This window comes from Halichoerus grypus, chromosome 10, assembly GCF_964656455.1.
Source record: "Halichoerus grypus chromosome 10, mHalGry1.hap1.1, whole genome shotgun sequence".
In the NCBI taxonomy this organism is placed as follows: domain Eukaryota; kingdom Metazoa; phylum Chordata; class Mammalia; order Carnivora; family Phocidae; genus Halichoerus; species Halichoerus grypus.
In genome coordinates, this window is record NC_135721.1 from 25,353,153 (window position 1) to 25,364,282 (window position 11,130).

Here is an 11,130-nt window from a genome sequence, read left to right on the forward strand (position 1 = left end):
ACCAACCTACTACTCCAGGCTCAAGAACTATACCCCAGTCTGAACCTTCCATTCTTATTAAACTGACCTACTTACATTATTTGCCTCTGTATGTTGTGGTGTTCCCCAATGTTCTTTTCTCCTAACCTACCTAAATACCATTCCTTCAAAGCACAATTCAAATCCTACCCTGAAGTGATTCCATAATCCTCAGAACTCCTAAAAACACTATCTCAATTTATCCAAAATTTATTTGCTGTCTTATGACTTATTTCAAATAAACTGTAAATTCTTTGAGAACAGGGAATAATTTATACTTCTATCAAAAGATCTAGCATATAACAAGAGATAAATAAACGTGAAGACCTACATGTGTATATATACGTAACATATATACTTACACACACACACATACACTTTTTTTTTCCTGAGCTAGCTATGTAACTGAAACAAATGTGATTTCACCCTTACTTATAACAGTAACCAAATACTTTAATTCTATGCACATGATCTGAATGCTGTAGGAAGGATAGAATGACAATTCACAATCACATCTGTCTCTCCTATTACTCAAGTTTTTGGGGCTAATTCACTAAGAGAAACAATAACACAAGTAAAATTTTTCCAGTGGTCAATGTTATCAACGTAGGTACACTGGAATAATGTTAAATAAGTTACTAGACCAAGTCAAAGTTTACTTACCTATTTTTACTTCACTTATTTTTTAAAATACAAAATAACCTTTTACAACTACATTGCTTTAAATTCACCCTTTATTATTACTTAAGTTTAAAATCACACATATAGACACACACACACACACGCCACACTTGCTTTGAATTTTTTTAACAATAACATTCTCTGTAACAATTCACATTATCAAAATGGCATTATTGATTTCATTGAGAATTTAGGGAAATAAGATTGCATTTCAAATTTTTAAGAAAATAGTCCATTTTAGGAATTGTTGAATCACTATACTGTACACCTGAAACTAATAAAACACTGTAAAAAAAAAAAAAAAACTGTGCTTACACCAAAAAAAAAAAGAAAAAGAAAATAGTTCATTTTCATTCACTACTAATAAATAGCTGTAATCAGAGAATGTTTTGAGCTGAATTAAAGGTTTCTTCTTATAATTGAGAACATTACTGAAGACGTCTTTTCAAGTCCAAAGTGTGAACCATGTCTTATTTTACTACCCTAAGAATATTCAAGAATCTATAAAAATTCCTCCAGAATCATTTGCCCAAATTTCAAGGCAAACTACATAAAAAAGTATAAAACACTTCTAGAAAGATATAGAAAACAAAACTAAAAGAAATAAATCAAAAGATGGCCATGAAAGTGAAAACTGACACTTTCTAACCCTTCAAAACACATTGAAGGAAGCAGCTTAGTGACTTGTAACCCAGAAAAGACAATTATGCATTGATAAATTGAATATTAATAATGCACTTAATGGAGGACAAGCCCAGGAGCCAGGGTCTCCCATTTCTCAATTCCTGTTCTGCCACTGGCTAGTACAGAGTCTTGGGCACATCCCCATATGTTGAACAAGAAAAGCTTAACTGACATTCTCAGGCTGTGGGAATTGATTAAATGTTTATGAAGTGCTTTAGGACCATGAAGGAAAGCCAAATATCATTTGCTTAGTACAAAACGACAGCTACCTGTTAGGCTTGCAAATCCAATCATTATGATTCTTTTGTGTCTTCTTAACATAGCACATCTTCAGTAAGTCAGGAAAGTGCATGTATTTATGAGCCCGTTTAGCAACTTCAGAGAAATGAATTTTCTTCCAAATCTTTGTTGTCTCACAAACCATGTCACTACCCAACCCAACTATTTGCAAAAGGAAGCATGATGCGATCCACATTAAAGTTAGGTCCAGTTATTGATAAGCCAATACCAAATGACTGAAAACTATTAGGAATCACAGTAGAACTTTCTTTGTTAACTTACCAGAAATGTGACTCCTGAAAGTAATCCCAGAAAACAGTCGTCCTAACAAAACGTTTATTAAAGGGAAAGTCCCTAGGCTTTCTTACATAAAGAGCTCTAAAATGTTTGTAGACAGTGTCGACAGAAGGCTAAATTCGCTCAGACCCTAATCTAATTCGTTAGGTAGTTCCAGCACCTGCTTGGTGTTGAGCGACTAGAGACTGGTGAGGCTGCCGAGCAAAAGTGCTGATGCCATCTCCAGCTGCCCCTTTCCGTGAATGACAGTAACAATGAAAACACTGACAAAAGAGCTGGGAGGCCACCCCAAGCCACTGCTTGGCAATACTTCTACCCTACCCCCAGCATACAGGAGCTGCAAATCCCAGAAAAGGCCCTCCTGCAACAGATCTCACAGGCGGAGACCTTATCTCCAGTCTGGCAACGGGAAAAAGTACTACCCTGCACTCCTTTCCAGACAGCTGAGCACCTTAAAGGTGAGGGGAACGCTGCCTCTTTCCTAAACTGCCAGCGGAAGAGGGAGAAGACTTCCTCGCAGGAGACGGGTGAGCAGCATCGGCCGTGCACACTGCCAGACCGAGAACTGCCCGGGTCGCGGGCGCCTCTCGGACCGCCGGCGGGGAGCAACCGCGAGCACTGGAACGCGCGTCCCTCCCTCGGCTCCGGGTGGGGGAAGCGGGGCTCGGGCGCCGGGCAAACCGTCCTCCCGGGGGTGGCAGCGCTCGGCCGCCCGCTTCCCGGGAGCCGGAGGAGGCGACAAGTAGGCTCGGGTCCGGGAGCACCGGGAGCACATTCTTGCCTCGAGCCTGGTCCCGAGGGAGGGCGCATGCTGCCAAGGCGGCGACTCTCCCTCTCGCCCAACTCCGGGGTGAGCGAGAGGGCGGCCGGCCGCGGGCTGCCCGGCGGGATGCCACCCGGGTGGGGGAGGCGGCGAGGTCGGCCTCCGGGCCGCTCCCTCCCCACGCGGTCCGCGGCAGGCGGCCGTCCGCGCCCTCGTCCCTCCCGCCGCCGCGCGGGGCCGGGCCGCGGACCTCGGCCGGCCGGGCGCGGGGCCAGGCGGCGGCGGCGGGCTGACGGGCCGGCCGGCCTGGGGCCCTACCTGAGGCTGTGTACCAGCTCCCGGCGTGACTGGCTTCCCGGCAGACCACTCGGTTGGACATCTTGGTGCCTGTGCCGCCTATGGTGCACGAGGATGAATGAGGAGGCGGCGGCGGCGGCGGCAGGAGCGGCTCCGCGAGGGGACGAGACACCGCGGGCCCAGCCCAGGAGGAGGCGGCAGCGGGGAGGGGATCAGCCCGGCCCAGGAGGAGGAGGAAGAGGAGGAGGCGGCGGCCCAGGAGGAGGAGATGGCAGCCGGGGCGGTGGCGGCGGCAGCAACAATCACCACGAACTCCGGCCACCGCCGGAAGATGGGGCCCGCGGCGGCTTCACCGAAGCCCGGAAAGCCCTGGCCCCGGCCCCCGGACTCGCCGCTGCTCCCCAGCCGCGGCTGGTTCCGCCGAGCCGCCCCCACGGCCCCCTCCCCTCCCAGCTGGCCTCCCCGAGCCACCGCCGGTGACCCCACCCCCGTGACTCCGCGCCCGCCCCCTCCCCCCACCCCCCGCGGGACTCCCCGCACCCACCCCCACCCCCACCCCCACCCCCACCCCCAGCAGGGCCCTCCTGCCCGCCCGGCCGCCGGCCCGCGGGCCCCGCCCCGCTCCTCCTCCAGCCGCGCGGCGAGGTTAACGGCGGAAACCGGACAGGCCAGACGGCATCTGGGGTCAGGCGGCCCCGCGAGGAGGCAGCGGCGGCTACAGCTCCGCTCACACAAAAGCCCAGGGCCGGGGCCTGAACCGGGGAAGGCAGACCCAGAGAAGAGCCAACGCTTCCTTACTCGCCACTCTAACGGGTCCTGCCCACTGAGCATGCCCAGCAGCCGCTGCCAGGCCCGCCGAGGAATCTCAACGTGCACGCTCCGCTCTCCGGGGTTTAGCGGCAGCAGAGGCTGGGGGGGGAGGGGGGAGCGGCGGGGGGGGGTGGGAGCAGGACGCAGCCGCAGGGCAAGCCCCCTCCCCCAGCCAACTTCCTTAAATGAAGAGCACCGAGGGCACGCAGATGCGGCTTTCCACGAGGACAGTCCAGCTTGTCCTCCCCGACCTCATCATACACACGAATCTTTGGTGGATTCACACCCCCAAGGTTTCACTCCTAGGGATGCAAGCCTGTGGCCACGTTGGGAAGTTCATTTGTAGAAACAGGCACACGATAGTGTGCCTGTGGTCCCCGCAAATGCTAGTTTTTGCTTCACTGGGCCACCTTTACCACCTAATCTTGGCTCTGACACTGTAAACATTTGTTTCATTTTATACGGATGTAGGTGCATTGTCTTAACTCCCTAATTAGCTTCAAGTGTGATAGAGCTAGCCTGTAATTCTCATCTATGAAGAGGGGATAATATATTCAAGGGGTGTCCCTAGGATTACAAGAGTTAATAAATGTAGAGCCTGACAGAGTATGCATACAACAAACATTATTTCCAACCCTTCCTTCTCTTATAAACCCCAGTATTTCACATAAGTGTCAGGAACAAAGAATTCCTTTAAAATTATAGAAGAAGCACAGGAAAGTAGGATATCTTGGACCCCGGAGGAAGTGTTGTTATGAAGTAGATCATTCCAAAACTGGACAGAAAGAGAAACTTGCATGTCTTCGATGAAAGATTTAGGGTTAAAACCATAAAATTGTTATATCTGAATTTCATACTAAACATCGTCGGTAGAGTTCAAAGCAGATATCTATCTGGCTGCCTAATACTCAAGTTTCCCTAGTGCCATAATATATATTTTTTTAATTTACTATCCTGTTCCCACCCCTCCTCGAACTTTTTCAACGTTAAGCCCCAAAGATCTTGTGTGAGATCCCAGGCCTAAAAGCCTGGTCAATTACTGGAATATTTCTGGCTTTCACAACTTTTTCTACAGTTATTAGATTAAGTATCCACTGACATGTATTTCTTTACTCAAATTTTAACCCTCTCACTTCACCACTAACCTGCCGAAATATTATTATGCAGGGAAAAAAAAAAAAAAAAGATAACAGAAAGGCGGGTTGCAGCTAATTCCACAGTACTCTTCCTGGAGCCCCAAAAATCAGTGGTAAATGATGGCATGGTAAACTGGTAAACTTTTCATCATAAATTTCAAGAAAAGGAAAACTGTTGATATGGTTGATGTGGCATTGATAAGCAGTGATAGCTTTTGAAGTTAATGATTCCTGATTCTGTTTCTATACCCAAAAAAAGGACGGAAGGAACACTGAATACAATGAACTTCATACTTCAGGCTGGTCAAATTAGAAAATCAGATTTGAGTCATGGCTCTGTCCCTCACCAGCGGTGATCATGGGCATCTAGTAATGTAACCTTTTCAAGCCTCAGTCTTCTCATCTGTCAAATGCAAAGAGCAATAATATCTAACTCACAGGCTTGCTGTAAGAATCATTAAGTGAAAATATTCTGAAAACAATTTATAAGCTGTTCTTTGTTTCTTCTTATCATTATCCTCTGCTCCTAGCAACAATCCTAGGACTCATTCCAAACTAGTAACCTAATTTAAATTTAAGCTTCCTCCCTATGAAAATGCTCTGTTGGAGGCTTCTTTCCCCAAAGGATTTTTCTGGTCAAACTCAGCAAAGACCACAATGCCAAGAAAAGTGAAAGGTGTTGCTGTTGTTGTTTTAAGATTTTATTTATTTATTTGACAGAGACACAGTGAGAGAGGGAACACAAGCAGGGGGAGTGGGAGAGGGAGAAGCAGGCCTCCCGCAGGGAGCCGGATGCAGGGCTCCATCCCAGGACCCTGGGATCATTACCTGAGCCAAAGGCAGACGCTTAATGACTGAGCCACCCAGGCGCCCCAAAAAGTGAAAGGTTAAAAAATTTTCTATTATCTCTAGAATGCTCTCAATATATCCCATCATTATTCCTTCTGTCCATCTTTTTTTAGCCAACTTATTCAAGGATAGACTCTTGAAAGAAATATGTTGAAACTATTCACTTACCTCCCCTAAATTAATGGAGACCCATATAATGCAAAATACTCATTTCATATCCCAGGAGAATCCTGTTTGGCAATATGTACAATTCCCATGTTATTAACAATTTCCATTATATCCACTGGGGATTTGAGTTTGACACTCCATAAACATCAGTCATAGCAAAAGGTAAGGAGGAATTCCTCACTAATAAGAGAGTCCCTATAAAGCAGACTTTAATAAATAAAGCACCACTAGTCCCAGAAACCAACATATGTTCTGAAAAAGCATGTCCTATATTCACTGCATCAGTCTATATTAGCAAACAACTAGCACAACCACAATATCCATCAATATGAGACTTGTTACATATGCACCCATTAAAAAGTATAAGCTCTCTATACTGATATAGAGCTAAAAAAAAAAAAAAGGCAGATTGCAGAACAATGTGTAAAGTATGCTACCATTCATGTAAAAATGAATACTTTAAAAATGTATTCTCATACACTTGCATATACACAGAATACTTCTAGAAGAAAACACAATAAACTGGTAACAGTACTTGTTTAGGTGGCTGAAGTGCAAGGATGGACAAAAGATTTAAAGTTTTGTGTATCTTTGGAATTTTGTGCCATACACATATAGTACCGACACACACACACAAAATACATCTTTAGGCTTGATTTTTGGAATCCACATAGCAATATTAAATTGACCATTTTTATAATTTACTTATCCACAGCGGACAGCTTGAGGAGTACACTAATTACTAAAAGCCCTATATCCAAAAAATATTCGAGAATAAAACCACAGAGTTTTGAAAAAATCAAAGTTGAGAGACGAGTTTAGCATAAAGATGCTCTTTTGATTTCAATTAAAACTGGTACTTTAAGAAAGACCAATACCATTATGATTTCACTTACATGTAGAATCTAAAAAACAAAAATCAATAAACAAAAAAGCAGAAACAGACCCATAAACACAAAGAACAAACTGGTGGTTGCCAGAGGGGAGTGGAAGTGGGGAGGAGGCGGGGTATGACCAAAAATTGGTGGAGAGTGGGAGGTGCATCTTCCAGTTATGGAATGAGTAAGTCACAGGGATGAGGTACAGTATAGGGAATACAGTCAATGGTATTGTAATAGCGTTGTATGGTGACAGATGGTAGCTACACTTGTGAGCACAGCATAACTTACAGAGTTATTGAATCACTATGTTGTAAACCTGAAACTAATGTAACATTGTGTGTGTCAACTATACTTCAATTTAAAAAAAATAAAAAATAAAAAAAAAGCTAGGGGTGCCTGGGTGGCTGAGATGGTTAAGCGTCTGCCTTCGGCGCAGGTCATGATCTCACTGTTCTGGGATTGAGCCCCATGTCAGGCTCCCAGCTCACTGGGGAGTCTGCTTCTCCCTCTCCCTCTGCCTCTGCCTCTCCTGCTTGTGCTCTCTCTCTCTCTCTCTCATGCTCTCTCTCAAATAAATAAAATCTTAAAAAAAAAAAAAACTAGTACTCTAGTGTCAAGTTTGCCCTTCCATTATAAGCCAAACTTAATAAGTAATATTTATTAAACACTTAACTATGTACCTGACACTGAGCTAAGTACATATTTAGTGATTCTTAAGATAAAAATTTGCTCACTTCCAATTTTTTTGAATAAATTTTATAAAACTTTTTTCATATTTATTGTTAATATTATTTAGAATCCCCAGAAATGAAATAGCAGAGTTAAAAGATTTTTAAGTTGGGCACCTGGGTGGCTCAGTTGGTTAAGCGGCTGCCTTCAGCTCAGGTCATGATCCCAGGGTCCTGGGATTGAGCCCTGCATCGGGCTCCCTGCTCAGCAGGGAGTCTGCTTCTCCCTCTCCCACTCCCCCTGCTTGTGTTCCCTCTCTCGCTCTCTGTCAAATAAATCAATAAAAAATCTTTAAAAAAAAAGATTTTTAAGGTTTTTTAAAAGGCTGATGAGTTGTTTTTTTTTAAAGAAAATTCTTTTTTTTTAAATGTTTTATTTATTTATTCATGAGAGTCAGAGAGAGACAGAGAAAGAGAGAGAGGCAGAGGCAGAGGGAGAAGCAGGCTCCCCACCTAGCAGGGAGCCCAATGCGGAATTCGATCCCAGGACCCTGGGATCATGACCTGAGCTGAAGGCAGAAGCTTAACCATCTGAGCCACCCAGGCACCCCTAAAGAAAATTCTTATTCATTACTGCCTGGCCCTTTTATATCTGGTGACCTATTTTCCACTATTATATTACTTTCCTACTTTCCTAATTTAAATGTAGAGATTTTTAAATAAATAGATTCTCAGTGATAGCCATTTACAGCTTTCAACTTCGTCCCTCATTTCTACAGTTTGATGATATGTATCAGGCCTCCAATTTGTTAATGCCTTTTTGGAATCCAATCCAGAAAAATATCTGGCTATAATATGTTATGCTATCCCTACCACCATTCTATGTTTCTAACAGGAAGTTATCAATCTTAAAATCCCACTATACCTTCTCCTAAATAAAATTTAAGCAAAGGTTCAATATTCTTCCCATAGGATCATCAGAATTAAGTAGACAATGTTGTCATTCTATCCAAACCATTTTTCTTTTTTTCAATTCAAGGTCTCTTATTTCCTCTACTTATCTATGCCTGACTTGCTCTACTGGTCCTCCCACTAACCTACCTACCAACGTAATTCAAGAATTCACTCTATAACATATAGGACTTTCTACTCTATTTCTGTATTTGTTTACTAAACAATAACCTATCCATTAAGCATTCAAAGGGTAGGAATGGTTTCTATAATACAATTGCCAGCTACATGTAAAATACCTCATCAAAGTATAGAGAAATTTGCTTAACTGGTTTCTATTTCACCAGCTTACCAGAGTAAGTGATGTTCTCCATTCCCATGGTATAATAAAGTTGAACTCGTAAGCTTACAGACTACACTTTTTAGGAAACTCTCACATGATTGCAGACTCCTCCCCAGGTTTGTGTGCATAACTAACAAAGGTCAATAGTGTTCTCCAGCTTACTTAGGCCCGTTGCACTAGGTACTACCATTACATAATTTAATTAAATATTACATAAACCAATGAAATACAAACACATAATGCAAAAGGGGTACACAAATTAGGTGGAATGCTTTGGAAAGATTAAGTAAAAACTGTCAAATTAGAGGCAGGTAAGATAACTGAAGGCTGGAGAACAAAATCATGAAAAAAGCATAGGATTCTACAAATTACTGCTTAAATGTCTAAAAGCATATTCTACTCTCAAAAAAACTTGAGACTGAAATGTGCAGACCATACATTACAGGAGTGGTTTGAGGAAGAAAAATGATACAGAATTCCAATCAGAGAACCCAATCCCAGAGAAAAGATTGGAACAGAAATATTAACAAGTTAATACAGATTAACATGTTTAAGTTTTAAAAAAAACCGTTCAGTGTCATTTATGATTTCCTACCATGACTCACTTTTTCATCAACCAACTAGATAAAAGGGCTTCTACTATACACACATGAGAGCAGACTGATTTTCCCCCAAAGAAAAATTTTAAGCACACCTGAAAGCATTAGAGCAGAGGGTAATATAGCATTAAGGAAAAGTAATAGAGTGTTACGCTGGCTTTGAATCCCTGCCCCAAAGTTATTTCCCCTATAACCTTGAGCAACTTAACAAAATCTCACTTTTCTCATCTAAAAATGAGGTATTAAAATTAAACGTACCTCACAGGGCTTTGAGGATTATGCAATTCATGTATTCAGCATGGTGCCTAGCACATGATAAGTGTTCGGTTAAGTAGCATGTGTACTGCCAGCAAAAGATATGCCTATTCTCAGCTGTTACTTTAAAAAGTATCAATTTCAAGATTGAGTAATTTAAGCCCCAACTCAAAGACAATTCAATAGAACACTAGAAGTAATGTAGCACTAGGCAGAGTACTACATTACTTCTAAGTGGTCTTAACCAGAGGGGTCTATCGGAATGCCTTAAAGAGTTTTTGTCAAATTTAGAAGCCAGGCTCTATCACAATTTAATCAGGCTCTCCAGGGCTCTTTATATATGAAATATATATGAAAAGTTCCCCAAGTGGCTCTGATGTGAATCACGGATGAAGAACTGCTGTAAGATGATAAACTATTGATGCTTTAATAAAAAATTACCCAATTAGTACTTAATCAAATGTTAAAATATCACAAAAAAGACTTGGGCAGATTAATGTAGGAGTTAGCCAAATAACCAAAATGCACCTGATGGAATTAGTATTTGTGGAAACTACTTTATAAGCAAGATCCCAATCTTTGCAGGTTTTTCCTATGCAAATTATATAGATCTGCAATTTTAAATCAAAACCATGTCCCCTCCCCACATGCATCACTCCTACTGATATAAGCTTTTCCTGTATTAAAGTGAACTATAAGACATACCTCATCAGCATACCTCAACTTTGCCTTCACATGTTTAGCTTGGACACACATCTTTAATGTGTGTCTTTTTTTTTTTTTTTTTTAAGATTTTATTTATTTGACAGAGAGAGACACAGCAAGAGAGGGAACACAAGCAGGGGGAGTGGGAGAGGGAGAAGCAGGCTTCCCGCGGAGCAGGGAGCCTGACGCGGGGCTCAACCTCAGGACCCTGGGACCATGACCTGAGCCGAAGGCAGATGCTCAACAACTGAGCCACCCAGTCGCCCCAGGGTTTCTTTCTTTTCTTTTTTTTTTTTAAGTAAACTCTATGCCCAATGTGGGGCTCAAACTCATGATCCTGAGATCAAGAGTTGCCTGCTACCAACTGAGCCAGCCAGGTACCCCCAAAACAGGGTTTCTCCAACCTTAGCACTGACTGATATTTTGAACTGGATAATTCTTGTGAATGGGTGGGGCATGCAGGTTGTCCTGTGTATTCTAAAATATTGAGCAGCATTCTTGGACATTACCCACTAGATGCCAGTAGAACTCCACCTTACTACAGTAGTGACACCCAAAATGTTTCTAGACACTGCCAAATGTCCTCTGGAGTGAGAGGGCAAAGTCATTCCCCACCGAGAACCGCTTCTCTTAATATGCTTCCTGCCTGGCTTTCTTCAGACAGTTTTCTTTTTTCTGAGCTAATGAGTTATCTTAATTTTTTCATACAGGACAAAGTGAGCAGACCCCCAAAAAAGGACTGGCTG

The 11,130-nt window shown here is 43.0% G+C and overlaps 1 protein-coding gene across 3 annotated transcripts in view; it reads right to left on the reverse strand.

Annotated features, from left to right (window-relative positions):
- MEMO1 (mediator of cell motility 1) overlaps positions 1-3,858 on the reverse strand; it is a 120,730-nt gene extending 116,872 nt beyond the window's left edge. The window contains exons 1-2 of one of the 3 annotated variants that reach the window (XM_078056144.1): positions 3,818-3,858; positions 3,041-3,118 (exon numbers count right to left, since the gene is read on the reverse strand). In XM_078056144.1, the coding sequence (XP_077912270.1) occupies positions 3,041-3,101 (61 nt within the window). In that variant the 5' untranslated portion in view covers positions 3,102-3,118; positions 3,818-3,858. Of the gene's footprint in view, positions 1-3,040; positions 3,474-3,817 lie in introns of those variants that run through there. The other 2 variants (XM_078056145.1, XM_036119124.2) reach the window with 2 other exon arrangements.
- Between the last annotated feature and the right edge of the window lie 7,272 nt (positions 3,859-11,130).